Source organism: Ptychodera flava, chromosome 18 (assembly GCF_041260155.1).
Source record: "Ptychodera flava strain L36383 chromosome 18, AS_Pfla_20210202, whole genome shotgun sequence".
Classification (NCBI taxonomy): Eukaryota; Metazoa; Hemichordata; class Enteropneusta; family Ptychoderidae; genus Ptychodera; species Ptychodera flava.
Genome location: NC_091945.1, coordinates 19405519 through 19430632, shown reverse-complemented (window position 1 = coordinate 19430632; position 25114 = coordinate 19405519). Strand labels below are relative to the sequence as shown.

Here is a 25114-nt window from a genome sequence, read left to right as displayed (position 1 = left end):
TCTACCCTTTGTATCACGTTTATGTTTTTTTCAACATTCAACATTGGACCATCTTCTCATCATGCGCCACTATGCGATATACAACTGAAACCGAGCAAGGGGCAACAGAGATACTTAATTACTTCAAAACTACACACTGTACCTTGTTTCAAATTTAAAATGACATGATGAGTGCTTGCATTTAGAACCGATTGTCTTTCTCTTTCATTTTCCAATTATGTTGTTACTTTTACACATCGTCACAATGAAAATCTTAGATATTCAAATTTACATCCTATCCTACCAAATGATTGGATTTTCTCAAAAGCTTTTTTTAGCAAGGGGGAAATTTGGTTTTCAGAAAAGTATTTCTAAATCGTTACACAGTTGTAAGAGGAGAAACTTGCAAACATTGCCGATTGCATTGTTTCAGTTGTACCATTTTCAGTTTGGTGACTCACCCATACAGGCTGCTGCTTTGTTCTTTGGAATGCTGCTGTCGATAACCTAGTGCAAAACGACAGCGTTTTGGTTTCAAACATTCATAAAATCCTATCATGGCAAGTTGAATTTGGTTGAACTCCTATTTCCCCCGGTAAACGTCTCCAAAAATATTATATATATAGGATAAAAACTGCTGACATAACTGTCAGTCATATGTTTGGAAAGTGAAGCGTTCACATTTGACAATCGATGAGCCTTCAATGAACAAATTTATCAAATTGATTTGAATATGTAGGACATTGTTCAAGCTGTAAAATTCATTGAATATTGGCACTGTTTCTGCTAAATTCAACTTGGCAAATTTGAGCTGTAACCCTTTGGGGAAACAGAGGATTAATCTGTGCTGTCGTCTGCTGATATGCAACATCATCATCACTCTTTCAGAAACAAGATGATCATCCTTGTATTCTTATGTTAGGGCAGTAGTAGCAGCAGTTGTCTTGTAGTTGGCTATGTATGTGTTTCAAACCAGAGGGTGCAATACATTTCTTTACTTCTTTAAATTATTTTGCAGTGCTCAGCAAATTTAATGGAACAAGCTCAAGTTGTTAACATTTTCTAAATATGCAGATGTTGTGGTTGTGATTTTGACAACGTTAAATGGCCAGTAATGCTAATTTTTGATGATTTTTTCATTATTTTTATTTTGTATGTCAACGGCAATTTCATATTCTACTCCCAAAAGAATGTTGAAACACCCACATTTAAGTTTGTCAACTTAGCGTCTATATGTGTGAAATGCACTGTTACTGTTTACATTGGAACTTTTTATAGTCTGGACCAGAATTCACCTGTCAACAATATTAACAGTGCCAGTTTACACATGTACAGGCTGAATACTGTGTATGACAACATGCCTTGGGCCGTAGAACAAGTAACTATGGTTGACATTCAAAACAGAAATGGTGAAAAAATTACCAAAAGTTAGCATTACTGGCCCTGTAAGGAATGGTGCATATGTAAATCTTGCAAATTTATTGATTGAACAGTAGATTATCAAAACTTAAAAAGTGTTAGAAAAACTGTGATTCTGAACTTCAGACCTGAAGTTCACTGCAAGAGTTGTGAATCAGGGTTTGCTGTTTCATGAAACAAAAAGTTTTACACTCTTCAAAAAGTTTTTTTTAACCGTGAATTTTGCTTCAATGGTTTCCCTGTATTTTCTCCTCCCACAGGTGATATCAGTAGTAGCGGTATGGGAACACCAGAATCCTACTCAACAACCAGTGCGTTTTCAGGGGCTGTTCCTCGCAAAGACCATGTCTTCATGGGAATGTTTGCCTATAAACAAGAGGATGAACCCAAACTAGTCAGGAATCTTGTGATGGGTATGTGATAATTGTCATTTTCAAAACAAAAACAAAAAACAAAAAAGAATCCACTTGTGACCTAAAAATGATTTCAAACAAAATACTCTGAGAGTACACTTGTATTTCAGTCAAATCGTGTCATTTTGTCCTTTATCATTCAATTATTGACAAATTAACCCTTGAGTGCCACACATAAAATACACCCAGTCAAATTTTTCAGAGTTTTGCCAAAATTTTGACTAAAAACTGTAGCCAATGAAATGTGATGTCCATTTAATCCAAAATCATCAACAAATTACAGAAAAATTCATAAAAATTGGTGAAGTGTTGCATTAAATTTCAGTGGGAAAAAAATACAGCACTCAAAGGTTAGTGAGCCTGAGCTGCATACTGTTCCTGCATTTTTAAGTTTTAAGCTCTGCTGTTTGCAGATTTACAGTTCATAGAGAATTCACTGATAAATGCATATTGGTTGATGAAAGATGTGTCAAGGAATTTAATTCTTTTCTGTACTCTGAAGACTAATTCTGGCGAATGACCAGGAAATTGAAATTTTTATATTTGATAATTTACAGTTCTTGGTCGTAGATGAACTGGACATTAGATGACCTTTATGTCTATGAATATTAGAAAGCCTAATTGACAAGATGAAAGTGAATTATATTTAGTGTTTCATCTAGAGAGAGGGATGGGGGATTGCCTCTCTGTTGACATGTTGGCTCGCCCAAGTAATTTGTCAAGCCCCCCCCCCCCCCATGAAATGGTGCCAGTCACATTTTGGAGATACAAGTTTAACACATGAACTGGTAAAATCACCCCCCTAAATTTTCTGGTAAAGGGGAAAAATCACCCTTGTTGATGCCACCCTGGATAAAACACTGTAAATTATATGGTCTCTTGTCCTTTGAACTGTCTCTTAGATATCTGGGAGGAAAATGGTATCTGTTCTCAGTTTTCATGTAAAACTTTCCAAGAATCTTCAGCCAAGTATTTCTAACAATGTGTTGTTTTTATTGCCTATAGATTTCAAGCCACAAATGGCTGAAGGCTATCTTCCTGGTCTACCTGCGTATATTATATTCATGTGTTTACGACACGCTGATTACACCAACGATGACATGAAGGTGAAGTCACTGTTGTCTGGCGTTGTCAATGGAATCAAGAAGACTGCCAAGGTACGTGTGTACGGTTAAACACAAATGCACAATTGCAAAATGCAAGAAGATGTACAATTGGTTGAATTAGCTCTTCAAGGGATAATTTCTTAAGCAATCAGAAATAGGTTTGAATTGTGAATTCACATCTAGCTGAGTTTAATAGCATCTGAAATATGTGAGTAGAGGATGAATTTGAATTATTAATATATAAATTAATATCACAAGAAAATCAGTCGAAAGTAAATGAGTCACTTTGCCAGATAGGTCGACTGAAAGCTATGTATACTGTATCTTCACCACATTCTACTTGACAATACTTTGTGTTTGCATTTCATTATCCCCTGCATCTCTGTCTTACAGAAAAGAAATGATGATTTTGAGAGCATTGCTTTCTTCCTGGTCAACACTTGCAGGGTAATGCACAACCTGAAACAGTACAGTGGCGAGGAGGTGAGAATCATATGTGTGATGTATAGCGCCCTCTATCTTTCCCCTTCTGATTCTGCTGGCCCCCAAGTTTCACCTTTGAACTTATCAAAGATTTCTGTACACGTGATATTCCTTTGAAGTAATATACGTTTCTCTCTCCTGCTCAGAAAAAAGACCTATTTCTTTGAATTTTTCAATCTTAAAGAGATGTGTATCATCCTAGTGGAAGTATTTACCTGTGTATCAACTTAAGAAATGAAACTCTTCGAAAAATCAAACATTTCAGAAACCAAATTTTCTACAAAGTTGTGCATGACAAAATTTGAAATTCTATCGATTACATGGAAAATTGTGGTCAGTCACATAAAAAAAATGCTGCTATTGAATAGCATATGTGCAATGATTGAGAAAGGTTTGCTTTTCTTGAAACAAGATGGCATGGTAGACATTTACCTAAGCTTGAACTTTTTGCCTTCTTCATAGATATTTTCAAGTCAGAACACAAACAAACAAAACGGATACTGCCTCAGAAACTTTGACCTGTCGGAGTATCGGCAAGTCACCAATGACTTGGCCGTACACATTTACCAGGGAATGATCAGAGCCATGGAAAAGAGACTACAGACAATGATAGGTGAGATTTGTGATCGACAGCTGTCAATTTTGGTCTTCAACCAATCAGAGATACCATGAATTTGATCGCTGATTTATTTGAAATTTACACAATCCATCAAAGTATCGCATTTTTAGAGATTTTTTGGATAACAGGTTCCTAAGGGAGTTACTGTGTCATTGGAATCAATCATGTCAGATTATACATTTATTCTTCACACCTCTACAATAAGCTATACTTGAAAATGATAAAAGTGTTAGAGGGCCATTAGTAGCTGGAAGCTTGGGTGATTTTTTCATTATTTTTATTTTTTAATGTCAACTACAGTTTCTTGCTCTACTGCCAGAAGCATATTGAGATATGAAGTATTCAGCTTGTCAACTCAACCTGTATGTGTGTAGATTTTATCATGTCATTATTGACAAGTGAATTCTTCTTCAGACTAGAATTCAAATGTAAACAATAACAGTGCATTGTACATGTATTGATGCTGTGTTGGCATGCTAGATACTTGGTCTCTTAACATGCTTTTAGGAGTTGCACAAGAATTATTTTGACACACAAAACAAAATATTGTGAAAAAAATAATCAGAAGTTACAGCTACACTGACCCTTAAGAAGCTCAGTATGTACATAATCCTTATTCGTAAGTTCCTTAAATGTTGCATTGGTGTCTGTTGTGTTATCAGCACTCCATATCATATCATTTCAACAATGCTAGCTTAGAAAATAGATTTGATGCTTTGCCTAACATAATTACAAGCTATACAGTATCCAATCCAAGTATTCCTCTGTACAGTTATCATATTTGAATCAACTTGTATTAACTTTTTTCTGTCATGAACTTTGTCATTGTTGAAAAAATTCCCAAATTTCCACATGCATAATGCACCTCTTTTCTTAAAGTTTTCCTTCACTTCAAGAAAAATCCATCTTTTTTATGGTGTTTGTGTTCAAAGGTCCACTCTCTTGAAAGAGTTTGGTTATATGTATGAAAGACTATCAAAATAGAAAATACCAAAGATTTAATCCATTGTAACATCAGTACTTGTTGTGAAAAAAAATATCAACATGCACACATATCATTTCATAAGTACCCCTCTTCTCCTATACCAATAATCATCATTAATTTCACATTTTTTTATAAATCATGTAAAGCCATCAACGATCATGTCATTTTGTGTTTTGTTTTGTTTTTCCCCCCTTCATTTTGTTTTTCCACCATCACCACGCTGCAGTGTCGGGAATGTTGTACTATGCAGGCCCCATTGTAGGCATTTCCAAAAACTCACGCAGTAAAATTGCAAAGTCTCGAAACAAACTTGATGTTGATCAACCAAATGGTATTGTCACTCGATTGAACTTTGAACTTTTGCATGCTCTGAGCGGCTGTTCTCAACCCAAGGTGATTTTTTTTGGGTATACGATTACTTGGTATTTTGTCCTTTCTGTCGGGTAGTTGGGAAGATAATGATTCCACTTCAGTCGGCTTTTCAAATGATAAAATAATATTTCACAGAGAATAATGCTTGATGCAAAACAACTGTGTTAATGGGCGCCTTCTTTGCTGAGGTGTTTTTAGATATGAATTGAAATCACTGTGAAAATCCTTGAACACAAGTTTTACTCTGCCAGCTGTTTTGCATGTTGATCATGATATTTAGAGATCAAAATATAGTGATTCAAATCTTGAAACTGCTTTTCCTTGTGTTTACAAGAGCATAAGGCGGTACACCTACTTTTTATTTTTAATTTGTCTGTTATATTTGTATTGAAATACATAAATCTCAGCAATGGAAGAGATTTCTAAGACGTCTATTCAGTTTTCTTAGTGTATATAACATCCTTACTTTATAAGCATCCCAGTATTGCATGAGAGCTGTTTGCCCTTTGACCTGTCCCCATTCTACCCATCATGGAGTCAAGGTCAGGCAATATTACGGTGAACAAAAAAGAACGTAGAATGCACCAATAGTGCATTTTTGAATCGACATCACAAAAAACCTGTGCATCTACAAATGAAATATTGACTGACAAAGTCCAATAGTTTCAAAAGTAAGCAAATCTTCTAAGGGACTGTGTGCCATCTAAGTAACCACCAGTAGTTGCTCCATGATCCAGGCAAGTGCTTGGAAGGGGAAACAGCTCTGTGATAGCATATTAAAGGGCCTGTAAGCCTACTTCAAGCTCTTGTGAACATAAGTGTTGATGATTTTTTTCTCGATTTTGTTTTATATGTCAATTGCAAGCTCTTGTTCTACTCCCCAAGCATGTTGAAACACCCAACATCCAGAATGTCAACACAGTGTCTGTACATGTACAATGCACTGTTATTGTTTACATTTGAATTCTGGTCTGGACCAGAATTCGCTTGTCACCAATAACAGTGCAGCCTACACATGTACCGGTGCAGGCTGAGTTGACAAGCTGAACACTGTGTATCTCAACATGCTTTGGGGAGTGGAACAAGAAACTATTTGACACTGAAAACTAAAACAGTGACGAAAAATCACCAAAAGTTGCGGCAGCTGGCCCTTTAACCCAGAATGCTTAGAAGTTAGATAATTCTACCTGTCTCCATATTTTCAAAGTACAAACATCCGGCATGTGTTGAATGGGAGCCCTCTCTTGCATGTCAATATGAACTTCATCCCTGGGTATGAATGTTGTACTGGGGCAAGCTCTCAAAGTAAAGCAAAGACACTTTCTGTACATATTTAATTTGAGATGCAGTTTGAAAGTCAACAGTACTGGTTTTAATAATGCCCTGGGCCATATGAAAGCTATGAGTGTATGATTCTTGTCTTGAGTAGCAAAAAGGCTGGATAACTGTTGTTGACAAATACACTGCTATTCAAAAGTTAGCTCCAAATCCCAGAAAGTACAGAATGAAGGTGATAAGATTGATGGATAAGTATTGGTTGTGTTAAAAAACACTCCAAAAAGCATGTTTGAGCAGTAAATATTATATCGTGCAGCTGAATGTGACAGGGCCCTCTGTTGCAAAATAAATAGTTTTCTTTCAATTTAATTTATAGTGCATGCTTATATTGTTTCCTTTATTTCCCTGTTTCTTAAATGCTCTGTCACTGAACTGTGAAAATAACTCCCAACCAACAGAATAATTTGTTTATACCACAGTTCCTGGCATGTTAGAGCACGAGGGCATTGCTGGAGTTATGTCCAGCAAACCGATGGGCATGCGTGGTAGGACGTCCAGCGTGTCCGCAGACGATGACGGGCAGAGGAGGATCACCATAGATACCATCACAAAACAGTTGAGCATCTACCTGGCTGTTCTTCACAACCAGGGTCTGGATCCACAGATAGTCATGCAAGTTTTTAAGCAGGTATACTTTATCGTAGCATGAGTTCTTTCACCTTTCACCTTTGACCTGGTCAAACTGAATATTTACTTTGAACTTTGTAACAGACAAATGGGTCACCAAAGTGGGCCAATCATAAACCTGTGTGTAATCTAACATCATGGTACTTTCAGTGCTATGTGATGCTTGGATTTTGCCATACTGCTGCATAAAAAGTGTAAATATTAGCTTGCAAAATTGTTGAAATGGCAGGTAACTACAGAATACAGTGGAAATTGTATGCAGTTACAAAATGTCCATCAAACTTGTAGATCCATACCAACAAAAATGCCAGGATGTAAGGTCATTTAGAGGTCACAGAAAGGCCAATTGTTTATCACAGAATTTAACTTTGAGTGAAGAAGCAACGATATTGTTTATGGAAACGCACCGACGCAAAGTCTATATTGCTATTCAGCCATGATTCTGATAGTATGCATTCCGATTCTCTTTTTCAGCTCTTCTATCTGATCACAGCCTCAACCCTTAATAATCTAGTACTTAGGAAAGAGATGTGCCATTGGTCAAAGGGTATGCAAATTAGGTAGGTGCATACATGAGTTATTGAGTCTTTAAATATTTAGAGTAGATTTTCACACCTGCGTATGCGCTGATCACTGTAGACATAGGTAATGAAGTAGGTGTTTGGTAGTCAGTGAAATGTGAAGTTTATTTTTTGCAGTATACATAACCAAACCTGGTTATGGTATCTTCAGTGGAAATCAGTCTCAGATCAGGTGTAGCGTGGTTGCTCTTTCATTTTGTAATTTGTGAATTCTATCAAAACACTTGATTTACCCGTACTTTGGTCTAAAGGTTAGAAAGCTTGCCAAGAAAACCCAGCCCATATCGGCAAGTTGTTTTTGGAATGCCAGATGACAGCCAGGCTTTTTTAGAACATTTGTTTAACCCTTTGAGCGCAGTAATTTTTCGCGCTAAAAATTTTAGTGCAACATTTTGCCAATTTTCATGAATTTTTCTGTATTTTTTGATAATTTTTCTACAATTTTTTCTCAAAATTTTGGCAAAAATCTGGGAAAAATTGGCTGGTGTTTATTTTATAAAGGGGACAAAAATATACTTTGGCGCTCAAATGTTTAAATTCGATACATGCATGTTTTGCTGACTGTAAAGATACTCTAATCACAAATTTGATCGATTCTCACAACACAGGTATAACTTGAGCGAGTTGGAGGAGTGGTTGCGTAGCAACCGACTGATGGAGAGTGGGGCTGTTGAAACCCTGGAGCCGCTGGTTCAAGTGTCACAGCTACTACAGGTCAACAAGAAATCAGATCAAGACATAGAAAGTATATGTGAACTTTGTACAAAGCTTTCAACTCAGCAGGTATGCTCAGATTTCTGGCAAAGTTTACTAGTCATTTCAAATTAGCATGCATGTTTACTGTTATATTCCAATTCACATCATACTTAGTGGAAAGAGCTGTAAATCTTGCTATTTCACAGTCATGGATTACAAAGAAGTTTACTGTGAAGGAGAGTGTTATCAAGACACATCAGACTATGCATTTCCTTTGTGATATTCTCAATAAATGTGCTTCAATTTTCCAATGCATTGTCGTCAAATTGCTCTTTACAAGAAGATGTAATACAGGGGCTGTTAACTTCCAAACACCAACAATATAAAATGACCCATTTCCAGGCACAGCCAAGAATTGACATTGAACTTTCAGACATTGCAGATTGTGTTGCATAAGCTTGCCATGTAATTCACAAAAACAAAAGTAGTCTGTTCTGTATGTTGCCATGGTTAAAACAAAGAATGTCCAGGCATTATTCAAAACTTCTGCCAACAATGCTTTTTAAAATTTTCATACATACTATATATGCCACATTGCTTTCAAACATTTCACACATGGCAGTCTCATCTGATCATTTTCCAACATCAACACTTTCTCCTCATACCCATCCTTGTATGACCTTTGACATGCCACTGCCATCACCCTTGACATTACCACCCTCTATGCCCTGAACTATGGGGTCATGACCTCATTTCGCATCATTCCCATCTCATTGCTCCTTTTCATCCTGACCTATCTCTCTATCTTGTCGTACAGATAGTCAAAATTCTGTACAATGGTGCTCTCTCTGTGCAAGAAGATTACTATGTAGATTCTAGTATGGTGAATAAGGTACACTGAGCATGTCCTTTGAGAGTGCTGCCAAAATAATATCAAATTTCACCCAGGCTGAGCCAAACTAATTTTTTCAAGCGAAACTAATAATGCATTTTTCCCACTAATCAAAGCTCATTGTGTCGTGAACTGAACTCGATTCCACAACTTTGAAGTACTTTTGTATTTCTTACTGCATTGATGGTTCACTGGCCAGTTGTTTGCTAATGCTAAGGCCAAAGAAAAATAATTGTGCTGTTCCGATAACCCGACCTACCCTATTTATTGCCTGCCGACCCTAAACTTTTTAGAGCAACGCAAACATGGAAGTGAAAAAAAGAAAGAAAATCCCGTAAAATCACGTGTTCGTTACCTGGCATTTGATTTTTGCTTGAACAAGGACGTCTTATTTTCTTATTCCTTTTATATGTATGATAAGTTTTTCTAAAAATGTTTTGGCCAGTGTTTGATCACACTGAACCCCTGAAAAATGCATATTTAAAAATTAAAAAAAAATTTCTGCCGACCTACCTACCCCTATTCTTGAAAACCATGTTATCGGAACAGCACAATTTTTTTTTTGGCCTAATTCTGATGTGATCATTTACAATGGATAAGCCACCGGATCTCCATGCAAGGACATGATTGGAATGTGACCTGTGTGAACCAAACAGCTCTGGAAGTTTCCCAGCCCTCTCAGTGTACTGCACTTGGCAGGTTTAATTAAGCTTAGAATCATGCATCTATAGTGTACATTTCCAAATTTTAGAAATGTAAGTGTCATGCTTGATGACATGGTTTACTAATCTCATGTAGCAAATGTAGATTTCGTGTTTAATTGCATCTTGTCAAGGTGTATGACTGTGCAGACAACTAGATGATGTCTAATATGAATGGTTGTCTCGACTTTCACATGACCCTGTCAATGCTGTGATTTATGAATTTTTCCAATGTTTGTCATAGACATAGTTGGACCTTTTTACAGTTCATTGGCTGGAAGGTTTACTTGGGTGTGAATTGCTGAAATTTATGGCTTGTACTTGCTGAAAAAGTGTTCTGAATCATAGACCATAGTCACAGAAGTATCAAAGTGACAACCATGTATGCATGCCAAGTTTGGTCCAGCAATATTCAACCTATATTCATCCATATAGTAAAGTGATTAGCTTCCATTTGCATGTGCCAGTGGGAGCCTATGCATTGGCACGTAAGTCTGTATGTATAGGTGTTTGTATACGTTGTTGATTTTCTCTTTTTCTCAATCACAGATTGTCAAGATCCTGAATCTGTACACGCCTGTGAATGAATTTGAAAGTCGAGTTGAGGCATCGTTTGTAAGGAAAGTCCAAGAAACTCTGAGGAAGGCCAGAGGCGACAACGAAACCCAGAAACTGCTGATGGACACCAAGTTCTCGTTCCCGGTCACGTTTCCGTACAATCCATCCTCAGTTGAACTGGACACCATTACGATACCGGAACACTGGAATCTCGGCTTCCTTGAAAAAGTGTAAAAACTTGGCTCATGATTGGGATAAAACAATACAATTTTGTGCAATACACCCTATTTCCCCAGTCTCCATGGTGATAGTATTATATATTTTCTGAAGTTAAAATGATCTGAGTGAATTTTTGGTCTTCCACGAAGGAATCCCTATTCTAAAATTTGAACAAAAAAGAAACACCGGGTCTTAAATGAAATTCAGTGAAATTGTACACCATGTTAGCAGTACTCAATGATTGGCTATAAATGATCAAACTAGTTTGAAGAGCGCCACCTAGAGATCCAAATGTCGGTGTGTCCAGCTTTTGACACCATTAGAACCTCATAGTGTATCCATTTCATATTTCAAGGAGTGCTATTTGTTATCAATTGTTGCTGATGTAATGAGCATTGCATAGAATCAAGACAGTATCGTTAAATGTTTGCAACTTTTAATGTGGAAAATTTGAACTTGATGTCAAAAAGGAACATCTTCAAGTAATAAGGTAAATTCTCAGCATTGCCCTATTATGGGGTCTGCGTAAAATTCTGTCATTGTGTGCTACAAATGCAAAAACCCATTGAAACTCATCAAAACCCATCACAGCTGTCCTCCAGGATCTGTTGACCTACTTGCTGAGCGACATTTTAATACAGATCCGGAGCATTGAGAAAGAAATTTTTTTTTTCTTCTGTAATTAATTCTCTGCCAAAAATTGGTAAGGTAACCAATGGCATACAAAGATTTTTCCCTTTACTATTTGCAACTTTATGGAGATCTTATAAGGTTTTTTGAAAATTTCCTTATAATATATGTATACTGTCAAGATGTGACAGAGCTGGTCAATTTGCTAAGATGCACCAAGACAGAGCCCAATATCATATGAAGGACCTCTTGAAAAGACTGACAGCAAACTGAACTACACTGGACCCAAGCTTGCTTAAATTAAAAAAAAATCGATTTTCTCAGGGGGCCTTTCCACAGTAAATGCAAAAAGAGACCCCTTAGTGTTATGCTGATTTGTAATATTTGCTAGGTATGCTTCAGTCTTATCAAACTTACTCCCAATAAAGTGGTATAGAATTATGAAAATTTGCGAACTGCCAGTGCAGTATGTTTGCAGCCATGAAGTTGAGATAGTCTATCATTTGACCATGCGAAAAATAATGTAATATAATTAATACAGGCGCTACGCTTTCATGGTCAACAGGAGTTGAACATGCCATAATCTGTGTGTAAAATTATATCAAAGAAAAAGCAATTGTGATGACACTTTTAAACGGAGTGAAAATCTGACATCGGGTGTTGAAGTCATTTTACAGTTTTAGTCAGTGGTCGTTTGAGAGGAGAGATTGTTTGTAAATTTTTGTTGCGTGGTAAATTCAAACCCACACCTTTTGAAAGCTTCCCACAGCTCTGAGTATCAGAGAGTTTTCTCGTCAGGCGTAGTCCTTCCCCATTCATTTTGGTAAAATGTCTGATCATCCAGAAGGGCGCCACCTCTTGCGGTACTGTAGTAAACTTTTGTTTATGAAAGTCTGAGTTTTATAATATGTAAGTCCTTAGTAAAGGGTAGAGTGGACACAATAATTTTCTGGGGAGAAGAACAAGTTCTTGTCAAAGAGATGTCATTGAGAATGGGCAAACATGTTTTACAACTAATTTTCAAGAATCTCACGTAGAATTTGTCTTTTATTTCAAGAAATAACTTATGGATTATAGGTATATAGTGTACTTATTTATTTGAAAATTTTATCATTCAAAACTCTTGAGTTGCTTAATTTACCTAAGCTCCAACAATTTACCGTAAATTTTGTCAAAGTAGCAACACTGGCATTTAGAGCTTTACGAAATTTCAAAGAAAAGATTGATTGCAGAAATTGCAGAAACATTGGAATTTCTGTCTGAGTTTTCTTTCATTATTCCATAGTAATCTTGGAGGCAGTTTTGTATTTTTTACCATTTTCATCACAAAAAAGGCTGTAAATATTTTTTTTCTGCTGCATTCGTGTTTTTCACAGGTCATTTGCTTGAAGGGTATATTTTCGTTCATCATAAATTCTTTTATGCTGATTTTTTGGCAAATGCAAGTGATTGCACAATGTATATTAAAATTATCGTGGCATATTCTTGAATCTTTTTGAAAGGACAACCGATGGTAATACTGTTCATTAATTTGTATATATATGAATATTTACCAGTAGTATGATATGTGTTATACCAGTATTGTGATCCGACTATGTAATATTTTCAATTTTTTTGGCCATCGATTTGTATATTTTGCTATGGTTGTGGTATTATAGATTTCAGATGTAGGAATCTGAGAGTTTTGCGATTTTTTCAGACTTGTAGATTTGAAAGAAGACAGAATCTGGCCCTTGACATAGCAGTGTTTTGTGGGTTTAAACAATGTGTTAGGTTTTCATGTAGAACGTGATTTTGCTCAAACCAGCCCTGAACAGCAGTGTTTTGTGGGTTTACACGATGTGTTAGGTTTTCATGTAGAACGTTTTTGCTCAAACCAGCCCTGAACAGCAGTGTTTTGTGGGTTTAAACAATGTGTTAGGTTTTCATGTAGAACGTGATTTTGCTCAAACCAGCCCTGAACAAAATGAGGAGTAAGTTATTTTACTGTCTTGTCAAAGGTTATCTTTGTAAGAATGGAAAGCTAAAAAAATCAGGCAAATTTGAATAGTTGTAATACACCTACACAATAGTTAGTTAGACAGTGCTCACAGAATATGTCTAAAGTGGGAAAGTGTCTGTGTGGTTCTTGTGTGGTCATGCCCCATCTGTGAAAGTGGTCACTTGTGTAGTTCGCCCTCTATGTCGAATCAGTGAATACTTTTGTTTAATTGCTTTACAAGTGAAAAGCTTGCATTGTCCAGAGGATACCTTGGTTTTACTTGAGGTGCCTTCAATTTTAGCGACAGAATGCAAACAAAATCGCAAAAAAAAGATTTCAGACTGTAAATGACTCTTTCAAGCGCCACAATAGAAAATCTTTTGAATCAACCTATATAGAATTGCAAAGTTTCTGTTGTCTGAAGTTTTGCTACACTGTTAATGGAGTAGCAATTCACATGTAACTGAACTTGAACTTTTCATCAAGTTGAAAGAGAAATCGTAAATTTGCAGTTTCTGTCGACTTGATGAGAGAATATTTGTGAATGAAAGAAATTGTGCAAAGTGATGTCAGAAATGAATAAAACAATGTAATATATATATTGAAAATGACGTTGTTGTTGTTATCGTTTTTTGTTTGCTTTCATGAAAATAAATAGGATGAGTTGTTCAGAGCAGATCAACTCAAACCCACCAAGCTATCAGTGCTAAGGTAGTATGCCTTGAAGCTGAAATTTATGTTTTTCACAAACTTTCCTAAAGAAAACTTTCAAGGAAGTGTGTCAAAATCAATTAAAATAGAGAGTCACCGACCAAATACTGCTTCTAAAAAGATCATGTAGAATTTACTGATATTCAAAATGACCGCTAGCCCTGTTTGAAAATTTTCACAAAAAGGAAGACACTGGAAACTCAATTTACTCCTGAAGGGACACAATGGATCCTCCCAAGCAGAGGAACAGCGCTAGCAAAGTGTAGGTATTATAAAAACTTGTGTCCAAAAGCACACTCTCCTATAAAAGATGTTTCAAACAGGATAATCTCAACCCTTTCAGCCATGTTCTTCTGTTGCACATTACTACAAATGGTCAATGTGAGCTTTTTACAGGGAATCTGGTGTGAACAGGCAAAGTTCTACCACTGTATTGAAAGTAAGTGGTGCATGTATGAAAGTTTTGGTGGTTAAAGGGTAAACGCATGAAGCATCCGTATTTAGACTTGGAGAATTTTTTTTTATCAATCACTAATTGACGAAGTCTATGGTGCATACTAAGCATCCTTCAACAACCTGGAAAAGATGTGTAGGTAAGATGTGTTGATCAGACTGATAATGACTGCAATATGTCATTATATCTGCCAACAGCCTGAGACTCTTCCATTCAAGAACCCATGCCATTAAGAATAGAACATTTTAATATCACTCTATGTATTCATATTTCTACAGTTTATGATTGAATTTCATGCATTTCATTTCGTTGAGAAATTCACGACAAAATTCTCAAGCAACTTTAAATTTGTGTTTTGATGAACTTTACAGTGCTCTGAGGTGTGATGTTTGGGCAAATCTGTGTGATTGAACAAAAGTGACTCTAATGACCAGTAGCTGTAACTTTTGATGATTTGTTCATATTTTTGTTTTTCATGTCAACTTTAGTTTCTTGTTCTACTCCTTACAGCATGTTGAGATACACTGCATTGTCAACTCTAATCCAGACTAGAATTCAAATGTAAACAATAATAGTGCAATTCACATGTATAGACGTCGTGTTCAAAAGCTAACAAAAATTTTCGGAGCAGAACATTATCTTTTAATTGATTTAAAAAATAAAACCCGTGAAAAACCCAGTTGTAGCTCCAACTACTGACAACAGCGCAATATATAAGCAGGAAATTTGACAAGCGCCCTCTGCACTTGACTGGCTTGAGGTTCACGGGGTCAAAGGTGCACGCACGGTGGATGATCTTTGGCAATCTCAGCGAGTTACAGACGACCCTGGATCCCATATTAGGATCACAAGTCCGCCTCAGCTCAACTCAGCGGAGCTCATAGAATCCACTGTCAGTTGCGCTAAGATTTGCTGCAAGTCGTAGATTCTGATCGTCCGAATAGGTGAATTTCCTTCCGTGGAAGTTCTACGATGGAAGCAAACGTAAGTTTCACCCTCCAGCCTTGGAGTGACGTCAGACTAACTCTTTCGACAGGTCCACCGAACTCATTGTCGAAAGATAAAATGCAGTCTGTGCTACTTGAAGACTCTGAAGATGCCGAAATAGAACTCGTGGTCAACATGACAAGAAGAGGTAAGACATTATGGATATAGTTTTTCTACCAGAAGTATTAGCGATTTGAACTTAATCCCAGTGTAAACGAGCCTGAGTGATGCGTAGCACACGACTTAACTTTTCCCGATGATTCTGCGTAGTGCCGAAATCATCGGAGAATTGTGGGCTCCGGAACCGCAGCAACTGATGATGCAGTTGTCATGAATATTTTCAGTCAGATACTTGAGTACAGTCCGTTGTCCGCGTTCAGAACGCAAAACTACCGCAGCATCAATCTCTTGCGTTCTGTAATTTGAGAAGTTGTTAAATTTGCATATACGGAAGAACATAAACAGAGTATTCAGCGGAAAATAAATCAATTGTGGAAAAGAAATCAATCGTAATTTCAAGTTAATCTTTTCATGATTAGTTGTTAATTGTAAAGAACTTTGTCAGCTTTCATTTTACCGTACCTAGCCATTGGAAATTTCAATGTAAAGCATGAGAGAAGATGACGTAACGGACACGTCTTCTATGAGCCCCCAGATGTATAATGTATCTGTCGGTCATCAGAGGAAGAGACATTATGTTTCTTGTTATTTACTTGTGGAGAAAGTGATGCGGCGATGCATTTTTTCCCAAAGTTGATGTGAGATTAAAACAAGTTTGGTTTTTTTTTAATTTTCGACTGACTCCAACAAACGAAACTTCTCACAAAGAGTCTGTTCAACTCTGTTACTAGTACTTTTTCTAAGGTAGTATACATTGTGCCTCCAAATTGAAAGACTTTTGCTCAAACTTTAAAACTTTCCCTATGAAACCATCAATAAAAACCAGGGTTTATGCAAAATTTGGTACTAGACAAACAAGTCATGCAATATTTATCGACACTTATAATTCAAAATGGCCACCATCCGTGTGTTAATTTCATTGGAAAAACTTCATTTTCGATCTTCACAAAATTAATCCAGTATAAAGTTAGCTACTTCATGGCCTTCACAATGAGCCCCTAGCAATTTGTAGACCAAAAAAGTATTGTAAAAGTTTGAGAGTCCAAATATCTGGCCTCAGGATTTATTCTACCATAAAAAGTCAGGTAGATAGTGTATAATTTATTGGAAAACTGTGGTGATGATTTTGTTGAATGAACACACCAAAAGAGAGAGAGAGAGAGAGAGAGAGAGAGAGAGAGAGAGAGAGAGAGAGAGAGAGAGAGGGGAGGAGGATTTGACCAGGAACAAAACTAATCTCTTTTTTTCACCATTGAGTGGAATTTTTTTCTTCTGTCTTATGAAATTGAACTCTGCCTAACAGTAGTCTGTCAGTTTGAAGTTTGTGGATTTCAAGTGGACTGTCAGATCTTCAGTTTAAGAGCTGGTCAATGATATGGGAATTTTAGCTCATATTTGGTATTTATATAAATACCAAAAAGAGCTCATATGGTGAGTCAATGGCGTCTGTATGTATGTGGGTATGTATGTGTGGATGTATGTCCGTCACATGCAAAGGCTCCCATACCGCCAAAGCTACCATCTCAGTATTTGGTGTACAGGTAGATGCAGGGGTTGAGATGTGACATTGTTCAAATGAACATGTCAGTGTCAAAAATATGCAAATGAGGAAAGAAAAGGGGGAAATCCTGCAAATGTGCAGGAGTGGTGGCAGTAACTGAAACAGCCCACACATCTGAGTAAGAGATTTTTGACCTTTAACCTATTTGTATGCAGGGTACCTATTATGTGTGGGAGTGGTGGCAGTAACTGAAACAGCTAATTAGTCATTTCCTGTCATTGTGAATGAAATGTGACATATTAACAGACCTGCTCAAACCATAGACAGTAGAGGGGGGAAGACTGTCTATGCTCAAACAACATGTAAGAGGGACTATCTGTTTCTGCTATGCATGTTGCTAAAGTTGACCTCCAGTACCTAAAGTTTCAGACCTTATTAACTTTTGTCATTCTTGTTTTTCTGGTTTAAATATTTTTTGTTGTTTTTCTGGTTGTACTGTGCAGAAATCATTTCATAACATCAACGTAGAATTTCCCTACACTGAACAGATAGAAACAACACTTATAGTTGATCTTTGGTATGTATCAATTCTGATCAAATTTGAGCAACACCGTATAATTGCGGTATTTTTTTAGTCTTTTATTAATCTTTTTTAATAACTGTGTCACATACTTATCACTGAATGCAATATTTTTTCAATCAGACTGCTGGGATGCATGGAATGAAGTGAGAAGAACCAACAACATCAACAAAATGACTCATCTCTTTAAGCTGTGCTGTCAGAACATGTTGAGTAAGCTCCATGCTGATACCAAAACACAAAAGGTACTGCTCTACATACCTCAACAGTTAATTAACAAAAACCTGTTACAAGTAGCAATTTAAAAAAATAACCTGTTACAAGTAGCAATTTATAACAAATAACCTGTTACAGGTTGCACTTTACAAATATTACAGTTACTAAACAATAAATAGTCTGCAGTCACTTTACAGGATGGCTTTCGTTCCCATGGTGGGCTATATCTGTATAGCAACGAAACTCATCGTCTTCCAACCCATGTTCAAAAGAGTGGTTGTGCTGCCCCTCTACACATTCCTCAGCCATTCCTGTCACCCCTGCAGCAAACTCACCCCTCCATATCAATACGTGGTGGCATCAAACGTCTTTTCTTACTGCAGTAATCTTGTGTTAACTTTATTCAAGTTATTGCCATAAAATTTTCCATCACAAATGTACATATAAACTGGTCAAGTACCGTAGTTATATTTTCAGTAACATCCATCAGAGGAAAGCATCCACTTGCATTTTAGGCAGAAACACAGATCAAATGTAGTTGTGATTCCAGTCATATCAAGGGTAAATGGGTACTTGTCACTTGCCACATAGGGGTGTCAAACATTATGTGGTTGTTTCTGCTGCAATGGCTGACATACTGCTGCCTTCAGTTGCTGGTGGTATTACCTTTGCAGCTCCCCTCTGTTTGCAGTAGCAATATCACTGTTCCCATTACAAAGTAACCAGATCTCACAGCTTTGTCCTCTAAATTTTTAAACCTCAGAAACATCTCACTAATATCTTTAGGTGATGATTTTTTTTAATCAACAGATGCCACCACTCTTCTTAACTTCCTGTGTTGCAATGAAGTCATCAAGAAACAGAGAATCTCCCAGGATTCAATGCCAGACAGCTCTACAGAAAGTCAAGAGACTGCCCTCAGCGTGTTTGACAGAGAATCAAATTTGCAAGGAAGTGAAGACAGTAATTCTCATGAGTTTGCTTCCAGTGATAGCAGTTCCTGTGATCCTGCTTCCATAGCAACAGATGGTTATGATAATGATGATGATGATGATGTGGAAGATGCAGATAAGAGAGAGAAAGTACCCACTGATGCTGTGCAGTATCCACTTGCAAGTGACAATACCAGGGAAACGTTGGAGGATTCAAGTGGCAGGAATTTAGAGAATTGTGATATTGAAAGCAGAGGACAGTTCTTGACACAAACTGAAGAGCAAGAGGCAGCAAACCAGAAACAAAGCGGAATTACTGCAATAATTCCACTAGAATCTCCACCGACAGTTGAAACTGAGCTTCAAGACAGAGTACGTAAGAACAGAAATGCTGTGGGTTTTCCAAGGCATGCTGTCCCTGAGAGAGACAAAAAAAATTATGCCGTACGAGTGGGGAAAGGGATAGAAGAGAGACAAAGCAATGAATCGTGGGATTCAGTACAATCCTCAGGAATATTTTACAAAACTGTGGAAAGCTCTGACCTTAGTGAGGAACAAGAAAGTGAGGTTAGAGGAAACACTGTGGAAAGTCAGGGCGAGGTATATTGCAAAGTACCGAACCAAGAAACCCAAACTGAAGGTGTCGGACTTACTGAAGATGGCAAAAACATTGAAAAGGGAGAAACTTGCAATCAAAGTAGAGGATGAGGATTCTTTCTCTTCCGGCAAAAGTAAAGTGTTTACCTGTGTAACATGCAAGGGGACTTTCATGACAAAAACAAAGCTACTTAACCATGAGAAAGTTCACAGGGCACAAAAAACACAAGTTGGCAAAAACAGAAAGAGTTTGCAAAGTGATAATGGCCGAGTAGAGACACAACAGAATGTTAATAATGGAAAAGGGAAAGTTTGTGAAGAAGAAGTTCGCAAGAAACTTGACCATGATACATGCCACAGTGGTTTTGATCCTGCGAGCAAACCTGCACGCCATGTGAAGCAGCGTGCCAAAAAGCTGCATTGTGACCAGTGTGATAAGACTTTTGATGCCAAGCACAGATTGAGGGATCACCAGAGGACTCACACCGGTGAGAGGCCATACTGTTGTGACAAATGCGGAAAAGCCTTCCATAGCAAGGCCAGCCTACGGGAGCATGGACCCACGCATTCGGACAAAATCTTTCCGTGTGAAATCTGTGGAAGGAAATTCAACCGTAAGGCTAGCGTTCGACTGCACATGAGAAGACATACAGGAGGAAACATTGATAAGAGAAAGAAACCTTTCTGCTGCAAACAGTGCGGGAAGTCTTTCCACAGAAACAGGTTGTTGACTTGGCATATGAACACCCACACGGGTGACAAACCGTACCAGTGCGATATATGTAGACGGTGTTTCCACTATGAAACCTCCCTGAAGTTTCACATACAGCGACACAGCCAAGGCAAGGCCTTCAAATGCAGTGTGTGCAGCAAGAGCTTCTTTGCCAGAAGTGATCTTGTGTGCCACGTCAGGATGCACACCGGAGAGAAACCTTTCCAATGTGAACACTGCGGCAAATGCTTCAGTAGATCCTACGGTCTCTACTCCCACATGAGAAGACACAAAAATACACTGCCAGCGGCAGTCCATTAACTTCATTTCTGAAAAATATTGTACACACCCTTTTCAACCATCTGGCAAGCTTAACTCACATATAGCGAGCCACAGAAAATACCACCTGCTCTCTTCTGACCATATCTGTATCTGCCCTTCATAAAGAACTGACATCCATACCTCTTCATGAGGAAGTCTTCCATCTTCCACACATGCTGTGAAAATTCAGAGTAGTTACTACACTGTAAAGCCAGACGCACTTTTCTTAAAGACCTATGCATGTGATTTTGTAACCACAATGTCTTCATCACATGTTAAGCCCTTTTGTATACTTTTACATTTATTAAGGTAATAAAACCAGTGTCTGCATACGACACAAAAAATATAATTTTGCTGAAGAGGTCATCTATTTCTACTTCAATCGTGATAGGTATCTTCACCCTTTTGCCAGTGTTTTATTAGAAGCTGGCAGCCAGTGAAATTGGATGGTTGTAACACCATTTTGGCCATCTTTAATAGAGGGGAAATATAATTGAACTGCTTGGAAATTGATAACAACTTCACACATTATCACAGATTATCAGTTGGTAAACATAAACAGCTGGATATATGGGTTCAAGAAAAACTGGAATCTTGTATTAAGGTAGAACGCACCTCGGGGACAGACATTCGGACTCTCAAACTTTTACAGTTCTCTTCTGATATACCACATGTGGGGGTTCATTTAGAGCTCTTGGTGAAAGAAAACTTTTCACTGGCTTAGTTTTTCGAAATTCGAAAATTTTTATTTTTCTCCATTGAGTTAACACAGGGATGGCGGCCATTTTGAATTTCTAATATCGGTAAATCTTTGGTAATTTATTTCTCTAGTACAAAAATTTGCACGGTGACCCCCTATTTTTATTCTTGATTTTGAAAGAGTATGATTAAAATATTCCTTGGGAAAGTTAGAGCAAAAGTTTAAGTCTTTCACTTCCGAGGTGCATACAACCTTAAGTCGTCAACAACTTCACTCAATGCAAGTTCATTGTAGTGCTCTGGCCACATGCATTGTATTTTGTGAGCAACTATATCATTAGACATATTTTGCCAGACCCAAATACTTTTTAACACGTTTGTTACAACAGATGGACATCAAAAAACAACCGTGATGTCAGCAATTGCTTTCTGGTGTTGAGATGCTCCAAGTACAGTTTGCCCATGGCAGTAAATATCACTCTGTTTGCCATCTTCAGATGTTCACAATTCCTACCTATACCCTTCCTCCCCGTATTACAGGAATAAAACTAAATTTATATATGTACAGGTTTTCCGCTTGATTCTTGGTCAGGATATAGAACGAGTGATTTCGTCTTGGTAAGGGGTCTTTGCCTTAAAGGGGGAGGGTCGTCGGAAATGTGCCAGTGTTACTTTTTTTGTTTACAAACGATGTATTTCATGCACTGTAGCCAGCATACGTCATGCACTTAAATTTTAATATACATCATGACAATCATGTTTTTAACTTTCATTAATTGTCAACGTACCTCGGATGTAGTGTTGACCTTGGTCGCATGGGTCTAATACAACCTTTTTGCGACTCCCTTAATACAATTTATTTCAAAACCTACCCGCCAGCATACTGCAGAGGCATTTTGAAACTGATATAAAATAATGTGTTACGATATATTTTCTACAGTCATGTGATCGGCTGATGTACCCGGAGATAAGTACTTTTTCTTTATTTAAAAGGAGGGATTGGTCGGGACAGGTTCAGGGGTCGTATGGGATCCACCATATGACCAATGTAAACACTGTATCCAAGGTACGTTGGCGATTGATGAAAGTTAAAGCATGTTTGTAATAATTTACATCGTAAAATTAAAATGTTGTAGCTTTGGGTCCAATATGTGGTGGTTACAGACGGGATTCCTACCTTTTACAGGCTGGTTTTGACTTTTACGACTTTAAACCCCGCCACCACAGCTATGGACCCACAGATAAAATGTTGCACCTGTGTTGACGTTCTGTATCGAGACATCGTGCGTGAAATACACTGTTTGTAAAACAAGATGAAGTTCTACAGGCGCCATTCCGACGACACCCCCTCCCTTTTAATAGCTTGACCTTTAAGACTACGCAAAAAAATAAATAAGTAAAACGGTTACCGAAAATGCATATCATGAGAGGGCGCTGCAAGTATTCTTTCAGCATTCAGGGTTAATTTATGAGCGTTAGCACAGATGAGTTCTGTTTTCATGGATAATTTAGACTCAATGAGTACAAGTAAACTTTGACATAGTTTTGTTGTGGTTGGTAAAAGTTTAAAGTTCCTTGTTTTTGTCGGTTGACATGATGACAGTGTAAAGTTACATCTCGCTTCAGGCAAACACCCGTGAGAAAAACTTGTGAGATCTTACGGGACTCTTAATTGAACAAAAATCGCCGCCGACGTCACGGTCTGGCCTAAACTTCCGAAAGGGAGTTCGCCGGGACTTGTCTTGTTTGCCATGAACGACAGAGTTTTGTGTTGGTTAACGTTGGCATGCTCGACTTTGTGGACAGACTTTCGAGTCATTGCCAAGTCCTTGGTTTGAATTTATGGTTAATAAACGTATAAATGGACATAAAGGTTGGTTTAGCATGTTAAATGAAGGAATGAAAGCAAGGCCCCGGGACTGAAGCGATGCTCGCTCGGCCACTTGGCTGTAGCATGGAGGTAGTCTCTGCTACCTCCATGGCTGTAGTATCACTCATAGTTCATTGTCGATTGTTAGGTCCATGGTTCTATTACATTGATAATCAAGAAATGGAAATACTATAAGGTCGATTTGTAATGTCAAATGAAAGGGGCAGGCATGCCCATGGTGAGCCAGCTATCCCATCGTTCTATAACTAGAGAGCTAGACTACATCTATGTTCGTTCGGATCATGAGCCAACTAGCCAGCAACTCGATTCACAAGAAGGAAGTTTTTCTCGAGGGTCTATGATTATACTGACCCACAAATACACAGGATAATAAAACAGAAGTTTACAAGTGAATATTGGATAGTTGGAAGAAGAATTAATTGATTATCAAAGACATGGTTGTGGTAACAAATTTGCGTACTTGCAGAATCTTCAAATCTCACTCTTTTTTTTTAAAATTTCTAAAGAGACATAAAAATTTTCTCTACGTACAAAGTAGTAGATATGTATATGAAAGTTTAGACTGAGTGATCATAAGCTAGGTTGGAAAATTAAGTAAATCTATGTTACCCAGGCATTTGAATGAAAAGATGTGTTTAAGGTATGAAAGCATTAAAATAGATGATGAGTTACCGTCGTTTATTTTCTTGTATGAAATGCATTTCCGAAAGAACCGCTACTTAATAGAAGTGACATTGGTCTACAGATTCCCTCCAGTATCTCACAAGAAGAGGTAGGGAAAATGAAAAAGGTGATAGGTTGTAAAACGTGCTCTCTTCTTGAAGAGCAGTTTTTCTGAGTCGGAGCAGTCAAGTAGCTCCTACCAACCAAAATGGCTATAACCTATTTTTGTTTGGAATAGGAGAGTGTTTATTATTTTCTCCTCTTGTGCATGTATTATTTGCGATGTAACTTGATGTACATACGCCCTCCTACGAACAGTGATTGAGTTAGCAGCCAGCTCACCATTGTATGCCCGCCGCTTCAATTTCTCATTTAACGTGGCAAACCGACCCTAGAATTTCGTTTTGAACGTGTATCGGGTAGTATAAGTATAAAACTGTGGACTTGGCATTCAACCGTGTGTGATCCGGACTAACGACCGAACACAAGCATCGCTTTAGCCCAGGCCCTCATATTATATAGCCCTCGTTCTTTATTTAACATGGCAAACTTACTTTTATGATTTCCATTTTCATCTTTATTGAATGTCTTCAAACCATGGACTCAGCAGTGACTTGATGGCCTATGTTTTGCGGTCATACGGTTTCAAGGTTTGCCAGTTTGTTATTCGTTGAATGGTTTAATTTCATTACTTCAGTAACTAGACTAATAACATGGTTGGAACTAATTTGGGATAATTGGATAGTGAAGTAATGTTGATTTAATCTGCAAATGTAAGCTCGTCTGCTGTTCTTTTTTTTGCAACACACCTGTTTCCATGGGTAGTTTGATATATTGCAACTTACAGCTATATGGCATGTCACATGTTTGCTAAATTAATTTGAAAAATTAAGAGATCCAATTATCCCATATTAGTTAATTCCAATCGTATTACTTGTATTAGGGTTGTTCAAAGACAAATGCATTTTTTATTTATTTGTTTTCTTCTTGTTCTTTTTTATTCTTTTTTGCACCACAAGTTTTGGATGAGCAACGAATAGAAGCTTAGAAAAATCGTCTCATTGCTTTAGTGTATCTCTCTCTCTCTCTCTCTCTCTCCTCTCTCTCTCTCTCTCTCTCTCTCTCTCTCTC

The 25114-nt window shown here is 37.5% G+C and overlaps 2 protein-coding genes across 3 annotated transcripts in view; both read left to right on the top strand.

The window, feature by feature from the left end:
* LOC139117085 (unconventional myosin-Va-like) overlaps positions 1-14210 on the top strand; it is an 80719-nt gene extending 66509 nt beyond the window's left edge. The window contains exons 29-38 of one of the 2 annotated variants that reach the window (XM_070679918.1): positions 1659-1811; positions 2817-2968; positions 3311-3400; positions 3863-4013; positions 5231-5335; positions 7134-7342; positions 7816-7901; positions 8531-8705; positions 10761-13391; positions 13540-14210. In XM_070679918.1, coding sequence (XP_070536019.1) covers positions 1659-1811; positions 2817-2968; positions 3311-3400; positions 3863-4013; positions 5231-5335; positions 7134-7342; positions 7816-7901; positions 8531-8705; positions 10761-11003 — 1364 coding nt within the window. In that variant the 3' untranslated portion in view covers positions 11004-13391; positions 13540-14210. The remainder of the gene's footprint in view (positions 1-1658; positions 1812-2816; positions 2969-3310; positions 3401-3862; positions 4014-5230; positions 5336-7133; positions 7343-7815; positions 7902-8530; positions 8706-10760; positions 13392-13539) is intronic. The other variant, XM_070679919.1, reaches the window with a different exon arrangement.
* Positions 14211-18567: 4357 nt separating this feature from the next.
* LOC139117083 (zinc finger protein OZF-like) lies at positions 18568-22137 on the top strand. Its single transcript, XM_070679917.1, has 2 exons — positions 18568-21334; positions 21689-22137. The coding sequence occupies exon 1, from the start codon at positions 19582-19584 to the stop codon at positions 20728-20730; it is 1149 nt and encodes a 382-aa protein (XP_070536018.1). The 5' UTR covers positions 18568-19581; the 3' UTR covers positions 20731-21334; positions 21689-22137.
* Positions 22138-25114: the final 2977 nt, after the last annotated feature.